The sequence below is a fragment of the Anas platyrhynchos genome, chromosome 6 (genome assembly GCF_047663525.1).
Source record: "Anas platyrhynchos isolate ZD024472 breed Pekin duck chromosome 6, IASCAAS_PekinDuck_T2T, whole genome shotgun sequence".
NCBI classification, from domain to species: domain Eukaryota; kingdom Metazoa; phylum Chordata; class Aves; order Anseriformes; family Anatidae; genus Anas; species Anas platyrhynchos.
Genome location: NC_092592.1, coordinates 23,806,590 through 23,831,237, shown reverse-complemented (window position 1 = coordinate 23,831,237; position 24,648 = coordinate 23,806,590). Strand labels below are relative to the sequence as shown.

Genomic DNA, 24,648 nt, shown 5'->3' with positions numbered 1-24,648 from the left:
CCAGTTAATTGCTGGAAGAAACACATACATTATGACTCAACTACTGTAGCAGAATAATTCACATTCCCCGTTACCAGAACTAAGCTACTTATGGCTCCAAACAGAAAGAGATCTCCAAGATTGTTTATATCACCTATCAAGTCACAATCAAACGCAGAAGAGAGGTGATAATAGAAAATAAAATAAAACAGTAGGAAAACATTACCAAAAAGAATGGCTAGGTATAATCAAGAAATGCTCAGTACTATCAAACCCCTTATGCAAATTTACCAGACTTTCAAGTTTGTTCTGTTCCCCTTATAGCTTATTTTGAGCAAAGATTATAGAAATATATTACATTAGAGTAACCTGTAAGTACTTACTGAAGAAGCAGAGATATCTAGAGGGGAGGAAATGTCAGTTGAATACAGCTTTCTCTTAGCTCGTTTGGGCTTGATCTCATTTTCTTTGAGACTTTCTGGTTCTGAAGACTTCGGAGAGCTCTTTGGAGAGCTTATTGTTGCCATCAGCTTCTTTGCTAGGAGAATTTTAAGTCATAAATCAGTATCTTACTGGTTTAGTGAGCCTCAAAAAGGTAACGAATACAAAAAGAAGTAGTTAAAAATAAACAGAATGAAGTGGAAACATTCAAACATTTTATTTCACCACCACGGTTTCTACAGATGAAACAGCTTTTTGGATGCAAGAGTTTAAAGTATACGTTCAAAAGGGATATTAAAATAAATTCAGGTTCAAACGTCACTAAAAGTTAAACTTCAGCAGGAGTTGGACAGCAGGCCTAAGTTTATACACTTACATAGTTTCAAACTAGTACTAAATCTCTAAAGAGATGAGTACTTGCATATTATGAGCTAGAAGAAAACAAGAAAACTCCAGAAATACTAAGTTATGCAAATAGGGAAAGAAAATACCAGATGTGGTAATGAAGGTTAAAAACTGAAACCCATTTACTTGAATTAAGTAACTCCAGGTTGAAATTTTGAATAATCTGAATTTGGTTTCTATTGATATGCTGTCCCCATAGAATAGATATAAGCCTGCAAAGTTTTTGAACAATCCCACTATCATCAACTAGATTATTTTAGAACACAGAAATAACATCTATTTTGTAGCAACTTTTCAAATTGGTGCAGAGATCTTCAGTTTTCACTATCTACACAGAATGTTTGAACGAATGTTTGAACCAGCAAGATTAGAATGTCTTTTGGGACTTAAAACTGATCATCTTTTATGCATTCTGCTAATCTTTTTAAGCCATAGAACCTCAGATTGTACATTACTGTAGGAAAGAACAGAAAAGGTTCTTCAGTGAAGATGCCTAGCAGTTAATCTTCCCAAAACTATGTTTAAATATAAGGAAGATCATCAATAAAATATGGCAATTAATGTACTCTGTATTATCATATAGCTTTCATATTCTGTAGAACTAATCTTCTCACAAATACATGCATCAAAAGTCATTATTACATATTACACAGAAAACATGGACAGGTAGAGATGGAAAAAAAAGGATTACTTATGGAAATACAAAGGATTTTGAATTTGGATTTAGTTCACCTCCTAATTCTTAGTGGCCTCTAATCCCACCAAGATTACCTTTTACACTTAACCAAAACTTTAGAACTGTATGGTCCTTGCAATCAAGATAGCCTTTTCCACTCTGCAGGATTCAACATAGCAGTCCCTAATTCAGTTTCCATTATTTCATAAACTACTTAACATGGCAGACATGTCCTTTAATAACATGCACATTAACAGACCACAGTAGAAACACGCCATTACACAATGCCCAGAAAACACAGAATAAGTCTTATTTATTCTGTACAAACCTTTAGAATGAATAATAGTAGGAGAACTCTGAAAAAAGCCTCCAAGCCTTTGTAGTGTTCCATCCTTTTTTCTAGCTGACCTTTTGTTTGATGTAGATTCTTGCTTTCTTAGAGAATATTCTTTTCTAGACGTCTGTGTAGTAGACACCTGAGCAGAAATACAAGACCAGTGTTTAAGCTGAAGTCTGAGTTATTTTCAAATTTAATTCCATTTTATTTCAATGGTTTTTTTTTAAGCTGACATTTTGAGCTTTGCTACTGACACCACTTTGGTCTATATTGCTCGCTGTGGGAGTATCTCATTCTATATCCAGAAAAAGTTGTCGATGTTTTAAGTATTTCAGGGCACGAGTGAAATACCTGAAAACAGTTTCTTTAAACATCAATTCCAGGTTGTAGAGCATTTCTTTACACAAACCATTCTAATTATAAATAAAATATAAGGAAACTGATAGGAAAAAAAAATACAGTACCCACCCTCTGAACTTGCCCAGGATAGTACTGCAGCCTGAAGACATTTTTGTAATTGTTGTGTATTTAAGTGACATGCATTTAAATGAACTTTAGTTTTACTTCAAGAGCATCACCTACAACAGCACTTATTGATACACTCAAACTTGACTTTCCTGATATTCAGCATTCAACAACATCCTTTCCTCCAGATCATTATACAATACAGCCAGTACACACTTGGCAAACAGACTTACTCTCTCCTTGGTTAGCCTATAGGATTTAAGAGGAACAAAGTGTTTAAGAAACCTTATATATATTCTTGAGTGAGATAAGATATTGCTGAGTAATAATGTTCACTCCTTTCACATCTCCAGAAAGTTAGAGAAATGCATTACAGAAAATGCCAAACTATCAAAAATAGTAAAACAAACAAACAAACAAAAAAAACTTAAAAAACACTAAAATACTTCAAAAGAAGAAGAAATACGTCAAAAATAGGAAAAAAAAACAAACCATTTTCTTGTTGCTTGTGGAAGGTGAGCTAAAAGCCATAGATTTTTCATTTTTCTTGTTTTCACTTTTCACAAAATCCTAGGAAAAGAAATACGTAAATTTTGGCTAGGATTCTTCCAGAAATAATTTGTCATATAAACAACCACTGCTTAAACTTAAATGCTATGGCTAACAGTATGGAGGTGTTTGCTAATGTGGATATTTGGATATTTTGCTAATATGGATAACTGGATAGTGGTAACTATTCAAATGCTACATAAACTTAAAAGGAACTAGAAATACCTGTAGGCAAACCATTCTGCCATTTGAAATTCTCTTCTCTCCATTATTTCGTACACATCCAGTATTGAGGTATTTAACAAGCAAGTTGAATTTATACTTAGATTTATTGAGTTGCTTTCAGGTTTATGGTGACAATGATAAAAACAGATTGTTACTAACAGATTAACAATAGAATTAAGGCATCTCTCTACATAAGCTTTTCTTTGAAGATCCATGTGAAGCAAAACTGCACATCGACAATTCTATTAAAGACACGCTTGGATACTTTAGACTAAAATAGAAAGCTAATGTATGGGAAGTCTAAAAAGCTGATTTGTGTGTACAGCTGTCTAGAGAAGAAATGCAATGGATTTCAGATAAGATAACTAAATACTCTTCTCCCTTTTCTGATGCCGTTATAGGTCTGCATGGCTGTTAATTTGTTCAGTTAAAGATTGTACTCTGTACAAGGTTCAATTTTGTATATTTCTAAAAGCAAAAAAATAATTTAAGGTCAACAAGAAATAGTCGTTTCACCATTAATAGTTTTTAATTTGTCCCTGACTTTGGTGTTGACAGTATGCTTTTCAGTTCTGAGGAATTTAAAAACCATCACTAGTTTGAGACACCGTTAAAGTTACTGAATAATTTCATAATTTGTTTGGCACACGTAATGCAAAAATAAATATTTAAGAGTAATATTCAGATGAATAAAACAGCAATAAAAATAAGTTAGCATTACATAATTAAGTAACATTTCTAAGTTTAGTTAAGTGTTATCCCATGAAGGTATGGACCATTATACTATGAAAGGATTTAAGTGAATCGTTATAGCAGTCTTTAAAAAGGTGGATAAGCACATTAGATGAAATATATTCATCTGCAGATAAGGTTCAGCAGTTTTTCCAGTGCCTTCAGAAGGGTGGTTATTTTTTACTTCAAGTTTTCCATCTGTTTGATGGATATTACTCCTGAATGAAATTGGTTTAAGATGCAAATATTTTAAATCCACTCTGGACACTAACCCAGAATAAAGCGTAAATTCCAGGTAACTTAACTTACGCAGCTTTCAACAGTTATTTTTGCAATCCAGGTTACGTATTTTGCAAAAAAAAAACAAAAAAACACGCAAGTGAATTTATAGAAATACTGTTGAACACTAAATCACTGATGTGATTATTTTCCTCAACTACTTCACTGAGATAAAGTTATCATTTGGTAATGCTTGAATAAGAGATGCTAGAAAAGCAAATGTTTCACTCTCCAGCTGGGACAAGCTCACCCACTTGAAAGACATCACACATTAGCCAAGTCATCCACAAGTCACCTCCTTCTTACTAACCTGTCAAGTCCGTAAGTCCTTACAGATTCAAATAAGGCCCTTAAGTAGCATTACAGGTACAAAACCCTAAGACCAAACTGTGGTATTTAGGTAGCCTTGAGATAGCTGTGTTGGTGCTAATGCCGTGAAAAGTATGCTGGTAACGTGCAGGGAACAACATATACCATCCTGAACTGCAGTGGAGTCTCAGGCTCACATACAAACATACAGCACATTAAGAAGGCTGCAGCATATAACCTAGCCCAACTTAATTCATCTTCAGTTCATTCAAGTCTACAGAAAACAGCAGGTTCAGGTGCTGGTGCAGTTCTGTGCAGCCCCTCATATGATGGAAAAAAAAAAAAAAAAAAAAAGGAGGTGGCCTTGGAGTTCAGGAATGTGTTGATTAAGCTTAATTTGAAATTAGGTATTAGGAGAGAACCAACAGTTGCCGAAGCCAAAACTAGCAATTCTGTAGAATTGGTCTGCAATCCCACAAATGAGAGCTGGGGACAGAGCAAATGGTACTGGCAGGGAGAGCACAGTGTAAAAGGCAAAGAGGAAATGCAAGGCAGGGATATGGGGCCAGAGTCTGGATATATTGAAGTCTATGGCCTTATTCAACACACACTGGAGATCCACCACTCATGTCTATTTAAACTTCTTTCACACCCCCACCCCTCCCTGATATAGAGGTATTTGTAGACCTCGGTAATCTCATTGAGAATCAGATAATAAATTTCTAATAAAGTATCACAGTAATACACTGAAAAACTACACAATACTTTGTTAGTTGGTCTAGGTCATACCTCATCCATTTCGTCACTCTTCCTTTTGCTTCTTGTTTTGAGCATTTTAACTGTCACAGGTAAGGCACTGCCCTGATGCTTTACTTCCATCTTATTTGGTTGCAGAGGTGTGAACTGGATTTCCATCTCTGGTTTTGGGAACCGACTAGTTCTTCCATTTTCTGTGGACACTTCAGAAGAGTCAAGGACAGTTTCTGAATGCTCCTGCAATATATGGAAATTTTTAGGAAACAAATTAAGTAATTATGAGATAAAAATATAATGCAATCCCCCCTGGAAAAGGATACGTGAAGTAAGCATTCAATCAATTTTTCAGATACTAGTTTACGGAGTTCTTATGACAGAAGAACTCTACTCCAATTATAACCGAGTTTAACCCTTATTTTCTAGGGGGTCTTTATTTTTTTCCAGTTATAGATTGGAATAAAAACTTAAGTTTTCCATGCTGAATTCAGCTTGATACTTCCCAGGTCGTTTTCCTCAAGGGCACAAACAACTGGGTTGTTTATGCAGCTATCAGCTGCAGAATTGACATGATTGTCCATTTCAATTCTGCTGCTTAGGAACTAGGCAGGTACAAGAGCTTTAGGCAGATACAAGAGCTTTAGACAGAACAATTGAATTTCTCTGTAGCCTATCTTCAGAGAGTTTGCCCTTCTCCTTCAACACTATGGAAGTTAATTGTGTAAATAACAAGGTCCAGCTGGCAAGCTACAAGCCAAATTCAATCTGCAGGAGTCTCATCACTTTTTTTCCCTGGAGAAAGCCCAGGCATTCAGACAGCAACGCTGTCAACAAGCTGAAGATTTTCTCTTGTACCACCTCACAGCCGAAGCACACATCTTGCATTTCCAAGAATGAGTTGGTTAATAATAACATTTTTCTTTATCTAACTGCTACTTTATGAAAGATAGCAATCAAAGATTTGCATAGGGTTGGTTAGCATCCTCAGCTAACATAGCTTCAGAAGTGTTTTTCCAGGTGGCTTATCTAATCAGCTACTTTATAATGAAAGTTTTCAAAAGCACATAGATAAAATTCACCACTAAGTTACGTTTCTTCAGCTTTTGGTGCTACCAAAAGCTCTCAAATCAGACAATCTGATCACGTCAAAAGATACCTGCAGAATAACTTCAGAATTGTTCAGACATGACACTGTTTCCTACCCATTTTTTTACTTATCAAATCCATACACTATACAACTATAAAACTTTCCAGTTTAAAGTTCCATACCAACCTCAGTTTCACTTAATGAAGAAGCACTGTTGGAATCATTCTCCTTAACTTCATGTCTTATTGGAACAGTGTCTCCAGTGATTGGATTAATCTCACTCTGTTTCTTCATAAACTGTAAATATTTAGAATGAATAAAAGTTATCCTATAGGATGAACTTTAAAAAAAAAAACACACTGAGTTCTCTAAATTTATAAAATCTCAAGCACAGACACCTCATGAACACCTAGACTAAAAGACAGCACAAGTCTGAGAAGCAAGTAACATCATGATGTGATTGTAAGATGTGAGCTGCTGGGTCTCAGCAACAGTCCATCTTTTTCAATACTCTGTCTCTGAAAGTGGCAAAGGGAAATTCTATCTAGGGGTGTGTGATTCTGGACAGCTTGTCATCTATTCCCTTCCTGCTCTCACAGCACTCTCAATGACTGTCAACACCAGTTGGCTTTTCTCCTCATTCATAAGTAGTGAGTGTCCACGCATAACCCTTCACAGAAGCAGGAATAGTAAAACCAATTAAGTCAATTCAAACAAACAGAATGGGACTGATGTGAGCACTGCTGTTGGGAACAACTATTTTACAGGAAAGTAAGTGAAAGAACAAAACAGAAGCTACTTCTGAAGCTGTATTGCTGGCCTTTTCCTCATGCCACATAAACAAGAGAACTGCATATGTATTTCTTCCAATAGTAATAATAGCACCAGCCACAAACTTGTTTAATCACGCTGGTCATGCTGTTTGCTTGGACACGTGGGGATGATCAAAAGAGAAGTCTAGCAGCACTTGTTTTTTCTTTCAAGCCAGACAAATGTGGTAGAGCTTGCAAATTTCATTATCTGGATACTAGAATTATATCAGCAAGATTAGTGGAGAATGCATGATAACCTACACAACCTTTTCTTTTGGGAACATGGGAACTTTTTTTAAAAAATACACTTAACAGTTCATTTTGGAAGTTCCTGAAATTATAACTTTTGGGATATTACCAGTATCTCATAAATATATACTGAGAAAGGAACAGAACAACAATTATTACAATTATTTTCTCTAAATATAACAAACATTAGTATGTACTAATCATACCTCTTTGTTTACAGGTAAATCCACTGTATCTTGACTTTCTTCATGTAAAGGTACTTCTGGTGAAAACTGAAGGCTTTCATGGTTAATGCATTTTTTCAATTCCTTTATGAAGTCCTCTTTATCAGCCAACTGTTTTCTTAGTTCTATCACAGTTTCATTATCCTAACAAACATAGTAAAAATTGCCAAATTACAGGATTGGCAAAAAGAATTAACATATACATGAGCAGCACTGCAATTACTCAATAGCATTAATTTTAGTTTTCTGTTCTAGCCTGCAATTCTATCAAACGGAAGCTACGATAGTTTAAATTATTTGTGTGGCCACTATTGGAAGTAAATAAGTCACATAGCCTGGAAAGATGTAATACGATTTTTATTTTGCTCTATTTACGTGCTTCAGTCATCTTCCCTAAGGTCTAAGAAGTTTGGCTTTCTATTTTTTCCATTAAGCCCTTGCTGCTGTGAAAGAGCCAGCAGTTGGGGTCATTTTGTTTTAAGCATGTCCACCTGGAGAGACTGAGGTCAAATATCCAGAGAAGGGATAACTAAATCAGTCTTCTGTTTAGCTTTTGAAGTCGTATGCTTCTAATTAGATTTGCTATCCTGGTTAAGAGCTGGACACAGAAATTAAAAAAAACTTGAGAAATCATTCCTTCTCTGCCTCCATTGTTTTCTTTCAACTTTCCTCATTTCTTTCATCTCATGCCACTCTACATGTTAGATCAGAAAAGCACCTGAAGAAAGAGAAAACTATTTCCTATTAAGTGTTCAGCCTAGCCTGGGGCAAAGTCCTACAAGCTACAGGAAAAGTCATTTTAAAATTTTTAGTCCAACTTTGCAAACAAAGAATCAAATTGACTTGTGCATTTATTTGTACTATTAAATATTTTGAAATTTTAGCCACTAACACAAATTCAGTTTCAAAAGAACATAAAGCCAGCCTTATTTTAAGCTGGCTGCAAATGTTAATATGACCATGTTTAAGAACAAAAATACAGCTGAAATGGTGAGTAAGAAAAGTGTTTTGCAGAATTTATTGGAAGCAATTGACATGGTAAGAAAAAAAAAAAAAAGCTGACCTTTCCCGAATCCTTTAGGACAGACTGTTTCAGTTCTGCTATTTCTTTATCTTTTTGTATGGTCTTAGAAGCCAAAGTCTTGAGCTGTACTTCCAAAGCTTCTACTAATTTATCTCTCTCTTCACGCCACTTACTAAGATCGCTGTCCTTCTCCACCAGCTGTGCAGCAAGTCTTTCCTAAATGGAGAAAAGATTAAGCAGCAAGTCTTTCCTAAATGGAGAAAAGATTAAAAACGAACACTACTACTACACACTATCCGAACTGTTCTGACAGTTTGGCTTCATATAGTTAGTGCTATTTTATGGCCTTAGCAAACTTGAGAGCGCTTTTACATCTTAAAAAGGACATGCAGAACTAGAAATATATTGTATACAAATACACAAAAGCAAACCATGCTTCAATTTTCAGTCTATTTCTCCTTGTGAAGAAAGATTTTTTTCCCAAAGAACCTCAGCCTCTGTTTGTTAAAGTGATTATTAACAAGCATCAGGAAAAGTAACAGAGTAATAGTAATACTAAGCTCCTAACGTTTTTTCTGTGCTGGTTGCAGGTCCACAAAATCAATGCTAACTACTTCTACAGAACTATATTTATTATCTAGACTGTACAGATTCATACAGTTTCATGTGCTTAAGAAGTCGCAGACATGACAACAGGCTTGTGAGCATGCAAAGTAGTTATATTTTCATAAATTATCAGTCACTGTTTTGAAAGCTATATGGGAGCAAAACACTGGCATTTTGACCAAGTGTTTTTACTTTTTATCTGGAGAGAAGCTTTTTTCTTGCCACCTTCTGATTATTCTTTCTTCATCCTTCTAAGGCCTTATAGGCTTCTATTTTTATAGAAGATTTATAGGAGACCCAAGAAACAAATTGTTATTCGAAATATGTTTCCTTAGCTTCATTAAACAGCAATTCATTTTCAGTTGTAGATCCCGTATTGATGGCTTACACTATATACTATGCTTTTTTTTCTTTTTTTTTTTTTTTTTTTTCTTTTTTTATTCTTTGACCCTCCTTCCCTTTTCCATATGGAGAACATCTCATCTGGGCTTTGTGTCATGTAAGAAAGTGAGTGGACTTTGACAAACGTAACCTACTCTCAAATGCTGATACTGCTAGTACTTGACATGAAATTTGTTCTGCACTACAGACTTACACTAAAGGACTCTGCCAAGACCTCATCACTTACAATTTCGGCTTGCTGCTTTATATGACGCTCTCTGTCCTCAGCAAATTTTTTCATTTCTCTGTTGCGATGGCTCTCAGCTTCTTTTACTTGATCTATGAGTCCTTTTTTTTCTTCCATCCACTTTTTTCTGTCAGTTTGATACTTCGCCTCATTTTCCTATTTTTAAAAGAGATTTGAAATGAAGTCATAAGAAATCAAGCAAAACCAAAGTCTTAAAAGCCAGATTACCATTAAATAGACTTGTTTCAGAAAGATAAATACTAACAGTTTTACTCCAGCATATTCTCAAATGCTGGTATTAGATATTCATCACTTCTTTTCTATTGGAAAAGACATTATCAATTTTCAGCATTTCTTATTCAGAAAGAAGCGACTTCATAAAACATTTCTTTAAAAATGCTCCGAGTAAATCATGAGCACTATAAAAGTTACACCAAAAGTAGTACTAAGGAGACCCTTCTAACTTACAAGCATCTAATCTTTTATGCCACCTTACAGGAAACATTAGAAAACTTGCTTCTAATTTAAGACTGAAAGGCAAAGAATGCAGTACAATTTAAATGGTAGGAGTAGATGAGTACCTAAGAACGGCCAATCCACAGCAACCTTGCCTTTTTTTTTTTTTTTTTTAAATCACAATCAAATCTGTTATCCTTCTCTTATGTAAGGCAGACAGCGCCTGAGAAACTGCTTGGAAAAAAGTCTACGTAATCTAAATAGCTTATTTAGTTAACCAAATCAATTGACAGGAAACGCGTTTGACAAAACTATCATCTGAAGTTTATGATTTGCTTCGAGTTCGTATTTCCTTCTTGCATATGATGTACAAATCGACTAAGTACTTGGTTTATATTGTGTAGATCTAGTATAAAATGGAGCAATGAGTGTTCAACTTTCCCTTCTGTTTGAAGGATAGCATTTGTTTTATGCATTAGAAACAAATAATTTTTCAGGAGGAAAGAAAAAAGTGCAGGACCGTTGCACTAATGGAATAAATGCAATCTGTTGTATAATCACTTCGGAAATTCCAGTGAGAGTCTATTTCTTTTTATCAATGAAGGAAGTCAGATTGGTTAAGACAAACATTCAGGGGAAGTCAGCAACAGAAGCACTGTCTATTGTAGCATAATGTAGGGAAAGTTGTACTCCTTATCATATGATTATGAAAAAAAAACTAGTCTCCTAGAAGGTACAGCTTTAAAATTAAGTATGAATTAAGTCACCCTATTTTACCTTCAGTTCTTTCTGCAGCTTTATTAATTCCTCATTTCCATTTATGTTTGTGTCATCATTTCTGGTCATCTTTGGCTGCCACTCAGTATTGCTCTGGTTATTCAGCTGCATATATTTCTGCTTCCACATTTCCAATTCTAGTTGGTACAGAAAATGGTTACATGGTGTGTAGTTTCAAATATGTGTTTGACCACATTAACGTTTACCTGCTAAAGTCACTTGGCTTTATCAGCTACTAACACAAAGGAATAACAGAAGCCTTCAACTATTAGAAATTTGTTATGTATTACAGAAAATTAATACCTAAATAACGGTCAACTGGAAAATAGAAGTGGCTACTGCAACATATATAAAAAAAACAACGTTGCCTCCCTGCTTCCTTTCCCTGGAGAGATTACCTGAAACTAATCTGCTGTTTTCTTCTAGTTTGGCTTCAAGTACTTGTTCTTGTTCAATCTGAGTCTGCTCTTGTTCTTCTAATGTCATCCGCATATCTTCAATTATTTTTTCTTTTGCACTGAGTTCTGAAGGTTTGAAAACAAATTTACAGATGAACCCCCTACCAGTTCCCATGATTTTTTCTAAGAAAGCCTTCAATACAAAGTAGTTTCCCCCTATGATCAAAAGATCTATTAGAAATAGAGCATCTCTATTCAAATATTTATATACAAATACATAAAAAAGCTTAAGAAACCCTTACTGAACAGAGTTAAATCTCTCATCTAAGTTTAAGATAAATAAGAATATTGACTGTATTATGAGAAAGCCATGATTCAGCTACTCTAAGTTCATCAAGCCTACAGAATCTATTGTTGTAGGATTTCATATTTCAGTGTTTGATTTTTGTTAAAGGTCATTTATTTTGGCAAATAAATACCAGATTAAAGAAAGTACAGCATATCTACACTTTCTCAAGGACTTGTTTCTTATTTTAATTCTGTTTCTCTGCTTTCAAATACACATGATAAGAGTGATACAACAAAAATTAATTGCTAACTAACATTTTAACATTCAGCTTAGGGTTTCTCAAATCATGTCTCACTATACGAATACGTAAAACTTATCAAGGTAGTTAATAGCATGACAACTCCTTACACTGACATTCCACACCCAAAAAACAGAAAAGTAATGGCTTTTTCTGACCTTTACGTGTATTCTCATACTGTCTGGAGACTTCTTCCAGCTTCTCATTACTCAACTGCTCCTACATATCATTGAAAGCAAGTTAAAGAAGAGTGTTGAAAGAAAAACATACATACTAGAAATCAGTAGCAGCCTACAAAGCTTTTCATTCTGAACTTGAATGAGTGGAACATTCAAGACAGTCTAGAATAAATATTTTTTTCTATAGAGTGTAAAGGAGCATTCAAGCTGATAAAAAAGGTTTAGAGAAAGACATCTCAACTAATAAAAAGTAGACATCACAAAATAGAATCAGGGTATTACATATGTATTTACTAAGCTGATTGCTGTATTTAAAAAAAATTACCAGTGCTCTGCAATAATCTTTTAAACACTTCCCATCTGTTATGTCTAGTTTCAGCTGGCTACTTTAGTTTTACCTCCAGTTCTGTAAGCTTTGTTACTTAGAGAACATGTCATTAACAGACTAGTTAAAAAATTAAGAGAAAAAAAATACCCTTTTAAATTGCTGGATAGCACGCTGTTTGATATCCAGTTCTTCACTCAACTGTTTTTTGATTTTTTCAAGTTCATTAACTTTGTTCCTCAGGGATTTCTCTTCGGAACGCATTGTGGACACCTACAATGGAGGTAGAATGCAGAGACAACAAACAAAGCTGACAATTAGTTACAAGCTTTTTTTATACAATCTAAGTTACTTAAATAACTAAATACTTTCATTAAAAAAAAATCAATTTATTGCAAGAATATGAACATCTTAACTAAATTTCAGGGTCTGGATGTGCATTATACTGTGCATTCTTTCTGACACGATTTTCCATCAGTTATTACAGTATGTTTGGCAGGAAAAACAAAATTCAAATGGCATAATCTAAACTCCAAATTTAGTTGTCTATTTGGAAAAACAACAGTTTTTTTGACATGATTTCACCACCCCTTACTCTTTGTCAAATAAAGAAGGATTAACCACCAAACTCTGAGCAGTAAAAGGTCAGCAAGCATAAGGCTACAAGAAAGACACTATTACATTTTTAAGCCTTCATTTTCAATCCCAAACTCTTCCAATCTTTTGTACTAAATTCTTGCAATAACTTATCAGGTTCTAAGAAACTATCACTTCATAACTATATACTAACAATTATTATTACTACAAGTTACGAATGCAAAAAATAACTGAAATTGAAAAGAAGCCTTGGAGTGCTTTCTTCTGGTATATACCACTTTTCCTCCCAGATATATTCATTTTCCACAAGTCTGAAGGTTGAGGCTTTAAAGTTAGCACAAATACCACTGTAAGACATAATACTTGTTAGAGTAAGGTATCTCACCATAATCAAATCATCCTTTCTTTCCCCACAACCCTTTTTCAAGGTCACTAATAAAATTTACTTCTTCCTTCCCCCATTACCTATATTAAACCACATTTTGGCATCTCATCTTCTCTACAACTTCAACAGAAATATTAACAATTCACAGCTACTCTAGCTGTATAACAAAATAGCCTTAACATGAAACACTTAACCTTCAAAGTTGGAGATTTGAGAGAAACATATTTCAAATAAAACCAAGAATAACATTGCAGAAGAAACATCTTGACTACGACTACAAACCTCTTTTTGTACTTGCTGGATTTGTTTCTTAGCATCAGAAAATTTCTCTTTCAAATCTTCATAATCTTCCTCTTTCCTCTGCAAATCTTTTTTCAAACTCTGTACAAGGGCAGAACTATCCAAGAGATCTTTATTTAGCCTGGTGTTAGAAATAAAAAGACAGAAATAACATTATTACTCATCTGAAAGAAACAACATTCACAGGTTAAGCTAAGCTCTGACTGTTGGTTTCTATCAATAAATAGTATCTCAGATCTATCAAGATCAATAACAAACTATACGTTTACTTTCAGATTTCAGCTTTTCCTAAGGTGCTAAAGCAACAAACTACTCAAATTCAGTTCTCATGAATATACAGCATAAAGCTATTATAAATCCCCAATTTATTCTGTTACCCTGCATGTTTCTGTTTTCCCCTTAATTTCAAGGTAGTAAGATTATCTTGTAGTAGTAGTTTAGTAAATGATATTGATAACATGCAGATGGGTTATGTTAAAGAAGATCAGCGTTCATAGAAGGTAGTTTTAACTCAGACTCAGTCTCAAAGGGCTATGAGTTATCTCACTATTTACTTACAGTTCTATGGACTGTGTTCTCTCGTTTTCATATTTCTCCTTTTCCCAAAGAGAGTGTTTCATCTTCTCCAAGCTGTTTGTCAACTGCACAACTTCTTCGTTCAAATTTGCTTCTTGACTATATAACTCTTTGATTTTTTGGTCTGAATTAGCACATTTTTCTTGCAGAGCTACTGTATTAGCTTCTAAATTTAAAATAATAGATTCCTTTTGTTTAAGTATTTCTTCTAACTTTGTCATGCTGTCTTCTTTTTTTTGAAAAGCTTCTAAGAGGCATTCAAGTTCTCTTATTTTTACCTTGTAACTTGTAACTTCCTCCTCAAATTGTGTAATTACTCTATGATCTTCTGCAGCCCGTTTTTCAAAATCTTGAGTTTTCTTTTGGATTTGCTCTTTTAACTGATCCATAAGAGCCTTTTCCTTTATGGACTGACTATCTTGTTTTGTCATCTCACTTAGTTTTACTTTTAGTTGATTATTACAGTTTTCACTGTCCTCGAGTCCCTTCTTTAAGTTTTCAACTTCTTGAACTAGTTCTTTGATCTGCTGACTTTTCTGCGAGGAAGCCTTAATAATACTTTTGCATTCTTCCCAAATGCTTTCAACACTGTAGTGAAAGGAGCTCTCCCATCTTGGATCTGCTATAGAAGTCGTTTGGGACTGCATATACATAGAATTAATTTGAGATGTCTCCGATTCCTCTTTTTCATAATCTAAGGAATCCTTTAGATCAACTAAATCCATAGCATGAGACTCTAAGTGAGATTTACATAGCTTATCTACTTTGGACTGCATTGTTTTTATTTGTGACACTTTATCAATTATATTTTGTTTGGCATCTTCTACTTCCTTTTTTAGTTGAAGAATCTTTTCTTCTTTCTCCTTATTTATAGTCTTCTGTTTATCCAATTCAGAAACAATTTGCTGATAGTCAGTTCGATACTGCTGAAGCTCTTCACTCAAGCCAGTTGCCCTTTCTTCAGAGTGGGAGAGCTGAAGTTGCAAGTTTGTTACCTGCTCACTGAACTCTTCTTTTTCATTTTCTTCTCTTCTGCATTGTTGTTCAAGTGCAGCTATCTGACTCTCCAAGGTTTCAACTCTTTCCTTCAGTGCAAGCGTTTCCATATGTTTGTCATAACTATTTTGGTTCACGTGCTCAGTTCTTTCTCGCTCTATCGAGAGATCTTCCCAACTGTCTTTCACAACTCCTAAAAATGAATACAGCTCAGGTTGATTAAAATCATTAAGTTATTAGCAATACCAAGTAGCAATTATGATGTGAAAAATGGTCACAATATGGAAAACATACCCTCACGTCAGATGGCCTTTTGAAGTCTCAAAGTAATTAAAGCCCTCTGAATAGCTTAGCATGAAATAGGTGCCTTGGACTTCTAAGTACTTTGCACCAAAAGGCCCTCAGCCTGAAAAAATTCTCTGCCTTAGCTCTGTTCAAACCTTCTACTCTAACACTAGTAGAGAACCTACCTAGTTTATAAAAATGTTCCAATATTATGAGCTAGATAATTTAGTTCTATCTAGTTTCCACATTCACTGGTTCAACAATCCCTTCAATACAGCTAATCACCCAAACTATATTTAGAAGAGCAAACGCATGATACGCTTTTTGAGAAGTTTCATTCATACTCAACGTCCCCTTACTTTAAAAAGGAAGCTGAAATCCCACACAAGTTTATCACTGTGTTCCTATCCTTCCCCTCCTCTTTTTTCAATTGGACTCTAAAAAAAATGTAAGAATCACCACTTCTGCCTACACCTACAGCATCGCATGCAAAGTTCTCTCACAAAGAGATACAAATTTCCAAACTCAAATTGCATAAATATTTTATTAGCTTGAGACTGCTTTTTCCATAAGTAATGAGCAATTAACTAAAAATCACATGCATTTTCTCTCTATCAAAAGGGACTCCAGCTGCATTTCATGAGTGCTTGAGAATCCAGCCGCCTGTTCAGTAACCTGCATGCCATGTTTTAGTACAAAAAAGCCTGACCATCTCTAAGGTTGAGGTTATGACAATTATGTATTCTAGGGAGATACTGTTTCTTGCAAGTACTGCACCTACCACAGGGTGGAATTGGGTGGCCATATCACATAGCATCACATGCACTGCATGGAAGCAGCCTCTGAACTGATCCAACAACTCCTACAGACAGCCCGCAACCAATTTAATAAAAACAGTCATCGAATTCTACCAAACACTTTCTTCCTGCTGATCTCTTCTAATTAGACCTACCAAAAGCTCCTGCTAGATCAAACACAATGATAGCAGTACTTTAGCTTGTAAAGCCATGCTTTTAAGTTCTAGAAGACTAAAAGTTTTGGGTTAGGAGATAGTTTTCCTCTGAAAGGCCAATTGTGTAGGCAGGCCCAAGAAAATGTATCAAACTAAACACTACATATTCTTCATACTAGACAGTTTTACATACTTCATTGAAGGGGAAAGGAGCTGAGGTACTAGAAGGTACTTTGTTATCTCAGGCATCAAGAGAGAAATTGAAGAGCTTATAGCCCAACACCTACAGTAAGAAGATAGCCATTCACAAGAGGAATTAGAAGCAATTGCAATGCTTTGTGCTGAAAACCATAATTATGCTTATAAAGCAAGATAAATATTACTGCAAGAAGATAGCGTGCCATTCAGTCCAGAATCTTCTAATTCAGGAAGTACTAAAAGCACCGTCCCAAAACATGGAAGGCAAGACCTAAAGGCCAAAGAAATGTACAAAAACTTCAAGCCAAGATAACACATCATCTCTTAAAACAAATTTAGCTCATGCCACTAGTATGGCAAAATCCTATGAAACAGCCAACACAATATATTTGTGCTCTTTTTTCTATTGTGCCAAGTATACTTAACAAGAATGGTAAATTTTTTTAACATGTATTTTTAACCATTATGGAACGTCTCACAGCTCAGTTTTGAAGTCAGACACTTAAACACCTAAAAATAAGAGGAACACCTAAAATGACTGAATAGCCTGTATTTCTCAACAGAAAAATCTCAATGCTGGAACTGTCAGTTCTCAAAATAAATTTCTATTTTTTGTTGTTGTTTTGAGAGCGTTTTAGTTGTTATAACAAATCTACTACTATCTAGTGTATTAAAGAGTCTACACCAGCTTCATCAACTGCCCCCACCTCCTCCTGTAACACTGATGTACATGGTACCTTCAAGTGGTACCATTAGGATCCAGTATTCACTCCAAACAAAGATGGTAGAGACAGAGATGTTTGGTGTACCTTGGTGTACCAAGCCATCTTCTGACAGAGACAGAACTTTCTTTCAGTGAGACTTCAGATATTTGACAAGTGTTCAATTAAGTTGTAAAAGCAGCAGAAATGCTCTACTGGGTCACACATACCATTTGCCCACTAGTATTTTACCTCCCTTGGCTACTGTTGGCAAACCTAGTCTCTTCCTCCAGACCTTTCCTTGCACAAAACAGTTGTGAATGTTGTTCCAATACTAAACACACCTCTGCTTAACACTTTATGAACCTGTTGGCTGTTAGTTTGTATAATCACTCCTAGAACCTGTTGAGAATTACTTGCTTCCCCTACTTCCTAGGGCAGCATCCTCATCCAAACAAGGCCTAGATTTCCTTCCTCAAACTTACTTTGCAAGAGGAAGGCAAGAAAGAAAGAGGCAAGAAAGAAAGGGTCGAAGGGAAGTGTCAAAGGGATGTTTGATTCCCTTTTTGCATATGGCTTCCATAGTTCTAGGAAACTGAAGCCCAGCTGTGTCCAGAAGTTAAATGTGAAATGGTACCTGTAAGCTCTGCCTGCACAAATCAGGCCCACATAGCTCTATCTTGATGATTAAACAGACTTTAATGACGCTGATAGAAATAAGAAGTGGTACCCTGGCAAACTTGAAAATAAAGTAAAGAAAGCAAGATAACTGAAAGTGCAAACATAAGAGCTGTGCAACAGGCCAGCTATGGACTTAAATAGTTACTCCTATTCAGATGGAAATCTTTTCTTCTTTGCCAGAACTATCGTCTTGACCAGTGCTGGTGTGTTCACAGCACACACACAGAATTAAACATTGTCTCACAGCACATATTGTATGACTGAGCAATTAATAAGTCATTGACAGCTTTGATGCTCGTCCTGAGAAATTCTGAAGCACTTGAGCAGGTGATGTTACTCTCCCGGAAGAAGAGCAGAAGTGGAAGTAAGGTTAATATGAGAACAATCCTGAAGATTAGAATTACTACTGAGTCTGGGAGTTTATCAGCAGATGAGGAAAAAGCAACAGAGGAAGCAGTCTAAAAAACTAACTTGTATTTTAAGCTTTTAAGAGTGAACAGTATAAGACCTTCTGCAAACAAGCATTGACATAACAGTTACTTCCATTTACATTTTAGCACAGATTTTCTCCTCATACCACAAAGTTTACGCTTTGCAACTTTTGGCTTCTGCTCTGGAATAGGAATCAAGTTTTTTTGAAAGACACCTTGTCCTGTGACGGTAGAAATTGTACCTTTCTTTGTAGGTGGCTCTTCTTCCACAGTAGGTTCATTTCCTAATGAACGCTTTCTTCCCGCTTCCAATACAGTTTCCTCAGATTCCTTTACCTGACTGCTTTCAGCTACTTTGTTAGAGCTCTCCTCTGCCATTTTTCTTTTAATGCTAGTTACAGTCTTGTCCTGGATTAAAATAAAGTCAGTTACATTGAAGTTTTTACAAAATGAGCACTTAAGTCTTAGTACATTTTGTAAATGTATTTGCATACAAAAAATATTTGGGTAAGATGTTCCTCTGAAAACCCCCATAGAAATCAATTACATATCTTAAAGCAAGAGCAAGTATGCCTTCAGATACCGAGAGCACAACGCTTTCAACAATATAGAAGGCAGAGCAAGAGCTTGGGAAACTGCAAAAATGTGAAGATTCACATACAATCAATGAGTTTACCACCCAAAAAAGAATTTCCTATGTACAGAGTTTATATAATTGCCAATTTGTTTGAAGGACAAATCATCAGTTCTTACGACACTGAAGTGATGAGCTTGTAGGTGTTGCTATAGTTTGGAGTTAAAATCAACTTCAAAGGCACAGATCATTTTATTCATGACAGACAATGCAGTTTGAAAGCCTGGTCAGTTCTGTTGTACATACTTTGGACCAGGTGTTTAACTGAGTTAAGATGAGTTAAAGTTTCTTACAAGATGACACAAACAGTAAGCCATGCTGGCACTGCCAAGGACTTATTACTCATCCTCAAGACTTCAAGAAAAATCTTCCTAATAGTGTTAAGGCTCGTGGCCATGTTTTAAGTGTCATGCCACACAGTCTCATAGAAACATTGGATGGAGTTGGAACCTTGCTCTTGGAAAAAATAGTAATAATAGGTAGCAGTCATTGCGACTCTCACTCAGCTTTAATACTATAGAAAACCTCAATTGCAGTGAGGAAGAGATAGGGAATCAAAGGCTAAGCAAGGTCAAAGCCTTATTTTTTCAGGGGAAGAGAAACTGATTGAATGCTGACAAAGTAAACTCCATTTAAAGTGTTCTCAGAACTACTTAAGACTACTGAGCATCAGGTTCAAAAAAGCTACTGCATGTTTTTTCTTATTTTTTAAATCTACACACACTGCCCAGGTACACTTTAGGAATTCAGCAGCTAGCAGTACATTAGCCAGTAGCAAGTTTATTAGTCACAACAAAAGCAGAGATACCCTGGTTGTACATACTCTGGCTCTTCCTTTGGAAGTGGGTCTGTGTTGGGCCACACTAATATTGTGATGGTTGTTGGGCCACACTAATATTTTCGTTCCTAATTCACGCAGTTGATCTTTATATTATTAACCTGAAGCTTCAATTAAATTTGAACTCTTCCTCTCAGTCCTCCCTTTCATTCAGGCCAAAGTACAGTCAATGACACAATCTGTTTGTTCCCACTGCCTAAGCCCTCCCAGTGTGAGCTGTTTCTTTAGAGGGCCTACTCAGTCTCATCAATAGTCCTCCAGTAATTTTAGTTCCATGCTTCTGAAGTCTCGTCTTTCATATTTCAACCCCAACACACACACTTTCCACTTGGTATTGCTTGAAATGGAAACAAGCGTGTTGAGACTGAACCTAGAAGTTATGACTACTTACAGAAAATTAGTTTTCCAAAACAGATAAATCCATGGCAAGCATAGGTTTGGTTTTTTTTCTTATAAAGAAAATTGAGATATGTACAACTTACATAGTCTTTTACAGTTTCTTCTAAATGGGATATTAAATCTTGTAGCCTTGTAATAACATCATCCTTTTGCCCCACAATGTCCATTAGTTCTTGAATCCTTGTATTCTGTGTATTCATTTTCTTGGAAATATGAAACAGCAGTTCAGTCAGTTTCTAATGTAGTATTAAGTCGTTGAATTAAACAATGCATTTTAAAGCAAGTTCAGATAAGCTCAAGCGAAAGAGCTATAAACGGACTGAAAAAAAGCATTTTAAGCTACCAGAAGAAGCACAAGATTTTCTTGATAAAATTACCTCAGTTGCTTTTTTAAGTTGCTCAGCAGACTCATCCAGTTTAGTCATCTGCATTTCAAGGTCTGTAACATACAGAGAAGTCTGCATAATATAAGCAGCCATTATATTGTTTACTCACTAGTGCATTTTTCTAAATACTCGTGTACCTAAGTAGCTTCTGAATAAATTGATTCATTTTCACATTAACTTCTCATAGAACACATTTCAAACGTCGTCTAGATTTCTTGGAGAAGGATAATGGAGTCTTGCAACCCATATTAAGCGTAAGTCATATCAAGAGAATGTTGAAATCATTGTTGTATCCTTTGTCAATATTCCACAAGGTACCTGAAAACACTGCCTCAACATCATGTAAAGCGTAGGGATTACAACATAATCATCAATAACATAGGCATTCTACCCCACACTTCAGAAAGTTTATAACTGTTTGTTGCAGACTTGTCCTAGAAAAACTAAAATGGAACAACCAAGATTTGTGTTGTTCAACCTGAATACACACACAACAGGTTACCACTTCTGGTATGCAACATGGTTCCCAGTTCTAGAGTTTCCCTCCTCCGCCCCCCAGTTCCCGCTCAAACGAATTATTTCCATTTCACCTTGGTTAACTATTTCTTCTGCCTTCCATATCAATCATACTCAACTCACCCCTGTTTTTCTGTGTCAGCTCTTCTTCGGCTTTGGTTAGTTCAGTGGTTTTCTTTGTCAGTTCTTCTTTGGTCTTCGTTAGTTCAGTGGTAATTTTTCCCAGTTGGTTTTCAAGCCAACCTACAGCTTCCTGTGGGTCCTCTAGGGACACAATGTACCTATGTGCTGCTTCTGCCTGCTTTTTAATATCAATGACATCATTCTGCAGAGAATCAATAATGCCCTCAAGATCAATGCAGGTGCCTGGCACTACGCTATATTCTCCATCCTGAAAGATAATTCACATCCATTAAAAATTGGCAAATAATTACACAATAACCATTATTTCTAGAAAAATAATGTAGAACACCATTATGAATTCAACTATAAAAAGACAATTTTAGTTCCAGCTTCAAACGCTATCTTGTGTGTTCACATGCAACTTGGTTGCCAGTCCTTGTCTCCCTCCACATACAAGCCTATTATCAAGTAACAGCTGCCCTATTTCTATAGCGTCTAATGATCCACCATTACATTCCCTTTCATACAATTACAGATAACTTGCGTTCAAGTTTAACATACAAGCTAAGACTTCTGAATGTGTCCTTTAGACTCAGCAACCACTCTTCTATCTATATTTCATTTAACGTCTTGCTGAGGATACGGCTTTAAAAAACATCCTTGAAATAATCCTTCTGTCTAATCCCGACAAGGGATCCCACCCCATAAACATTAGTAAAAACCAAAACAGCTTCAGGGGAAAAAGTCAATAAAAAATACCAGAGGTCCAGCCTGTTCACTGCAAGACTGATCCTTGAATTTCTCTTCTTCATCAGGGTTTTTAGTATAACCATTTACAAGTTCCTTGAAGATTTCCAGACGCCTTTCAGAATTTTCTTCGAGCCGTTCACGTTCATGAGAAAGACACTCTCTGTAGTAGAAAAGAAAGTCAGCTAAAAGAGCTGCTAAGTTATTAGCACAGCTTCCCATAAACAAAGATGTTTCTCCTTTATTTGGGTACAACAGAATAATACACAGAATACTACTCTTACACTAAAAAAAGAAGTGTATTTCCCCCCACTCCCCAAGATTTGCTGGGGGAATGGAGTTGGGAGATGGCAGCAAACAGAGCAAGGAGGAATTACAACAGTTTGAAGTGTATCCTAGAAGCATTTTTTCTAAGTTTCTTGAGCCAGAATACTTGTCTGGAGTATCACTAAGGACTCCAGAGATACAGCCTCCCCCTTCCCATGGCCCCACCCCCCAAACTTTCATACAGTGTGTTTTTCCTGAACTCATAGTACAAATAGAAACAGATGTATTAACAAGTAAGAGTAACAGAGCAAGCCTAGCAGAAGAGTACAATCTACTATGGCCAAAGGTCAGATTTTAAGAAATAAGTGTATTCACTTATTTTTAAGCAATAGTTCTAAGTCAAATTAAAAGCTAACTTACTTGAAATCTATTTCCCGTTCAGCAAAGTATTGGGAAAATTCTTGTATCACTTCTTCACGAATTTTTAATTCCAGCAGTAGCTTATTTTTCTTTTCAGAAATAAGTTTGTTCTTCAAGTCTTCTATAAGACTCAGCAGTGCCTAGAATTACAATTAGCATTTTTCATAAAGTATTGGTTTCCCCAGAAGTGAGATTTTTCCCCATTCCTCGAACACTTACACACCACTTCACTATGTTTGGAAAAAAAAAAAAGAAAGTTCTTTCAATTCTTTTATTAACTTCTTCATAAACAAGAGCATTCACAATTAGATTGAAGAATAAAGTGCTGTGCTAGTAACGAACAGATAAATTTGCACAGAAATGGCATTTGTCAAGAACTTCAAGTCCTGCAAAATTAAGCTTTTTTAGCTCTTGTATTTCAAATATCCATTTTTGGTTGAGATAAATGAAGCCTCCACAAAACAGACTCTGATCTGTTCCCTACTCCCTCTTTTATCTGGAAGTAACTTTCTGAAGAAGCACTGTCCCAAAAGAGACTAAAATCTTAAAAGTAACTGTTAACAAAATGTAAGGGAAAGGTCTTCTCTGTTGATAGAACACAAGTAATCCTTGACACATACTGACCAGAGGTTACACAAAGCCAATAGAAGCAAACCTGCAGGTGTCATTGCTCAGTGTGTATTTCAACACATTTCATGCATCTTTCCTACAATAGATGAAAAATCTGAGTAATCCCGCTTTTAGTTCTTAACACTGGATTTATGGAAAAAGGTGATCAAAAGGAATACGAGAGAGGTGAAGGAAACCAGGAGAATACGTTTTTTCAAGACTCAGTGCTACACTAATTCCTGAAGTAGTCCTGATACGTACTGTATATTCTTCTTTTCCAATAAGGACTTGATTTTCATCATGTCTCTGCTCTTCTTCTTCTCTTTCCAAATTATGATGTTCCTCCATCTCATCATTATCATCTTCGATCACATCTTCTAAGCTCCGGTCCCATAGAATAGTAGCTCTTTTCCTCGGAATAGGAATTTTAGCATCACTTAGTAGTGATGATTCTCTTACCAATTTCTGGCCAAATGACTGATCATGGGGAAGAATAGATGTGTCCATAACTAAAACCTACTCAGAAAATAAAGAACAAAGCAATCAGTATTTCTTAAATCTCAGAAGCTTTGTGTCTTCCATTAAGGCTCCAGTACTGATCTGACAGTTTAGTCTTCTATCTTTTTCAAGGTTATATCATTGCATTTACTCTTAGCCATTCTGCTTAACCTCCACTTTCCTACTGAAACCTTTCAGGCTTTGCTGTCGAACTTTTGTCAATACTTGAACAGTATTCAGAATTCGGATGTCAGTGGCATATGGGGCAGCTAACATGCTCTCCTGGATAGGACTATATTATGTGCAGAGAAACAAAGTTTACCCAATTTTAGGGAGTTTCTTCTAAATATAAGAAGCCTCTTCCATTCAGGCTAGACATTTTGCAGGAGTAGAGGATTTTCTTGGTAGAGGATGTTCCTGCCCTCACACTCCAAAGTAAAAGAATGTTCTAGTAGAGCTTCTTAGACACTTCACAAGAAAATAAAGCCTGACTAAAAGTAATTAGAAAATTTGATCACAACATGGGGACAGAAAATGCAGTAATTAAATTCATGTTCTTAGAAGTGAGAGAGCCCCTTCTTTAAATGCAAATCATAATTATTGATCA

General features: G+C 35.7%; 1 protein-coding gene across 8 annotated transcripts in view; it reads right to left on the bottom strand.

Annotated features, from left to right (window-relative positions):
- The window catches only part of LOC113843947 (kinesin-like protein KIF20B), a 42,530-nt gene that overhangs the window by 6,763 nt on the left and 11,119 nt on the right, over positions 1-24,648 (bottom strand). For 7 of the 8 annotated variants that reach the window (XR_011810033.1, XM_072039590.1, XM_072039593.1 and 4 more), the window contains exons 13-33: positions 23,805-24,059; positions 22,935-23,074; positions 22,260-22,410; positions 21,501-21,768; positions 20,853-20,914; positions 20,559-20,678; positions 18,847-19,012; positions 14,343-15,549; positions 13,767-13,905; positions 12,653-12,775; positions 12,157-12,217; positions 11,412-11,537; positions 11,014-11,150; positions 9,781-9,936; positions 8,586-8,762; positions 7,505-7,666; positions 6,424-6,534; positions 5,187-5,390; positions 2,796-2,873; positions 1,830-1,977; positions 363-517 (exon numbers count right to left, since the gene is read on the bottom strand). Coding sequence is in view for 7 of the 8 variants with exons in the window: in XM_072039590.1 (XP_071895691.1) it covers positions 363-517; positions 1,830-1,977; positions 2,796-2,873; positions 5,187-5,390; positions 6,424-6,534; positions 7,505-7,666; positions 8,586-8,762; positions 9,781-9,936; positions 11,014-11,150; positions 11,412-11,537; positions 12,157-12,217; positions 12,653-12,775; positions 13,767-13,905; positions 14,343-15,549; positions 18,847-19,012; positions 20,559-20,678; positions 20,853-20,914; positions 21,501-21,768; positions 22,260-22,410; positions 22,935-23,074; positions 23,805-24,059 (4,146 nt within the window). In the remaining variant the exon portion in view is untranslated. The remainder of the gene's footprint in view (positions 1-362; positions 518-1,829; positions 1,978-2,795; positions 2,874-5,186; positions 5,391-6,423; positions 6,535-7,504; positions 7,667-8,585; positions 8,763-9,780; positions 9,937-11,013; positions 11,151-11,411; positions 11,538-12,156; positions 12,218-12,652; positions 12,776-13,766; positions 13,906-14,342; positions 15,550-18,846; positions 19,013-20,558; positions 20,679-20,852; positions 20,915-21,500; positions 21,769-22,259; positions 22,411-22,934; positions 23,075-23,804; positions 24,060-24,648) is intronic. The other variant, XM_072039596.1, reaches the window with a different exon arrangement.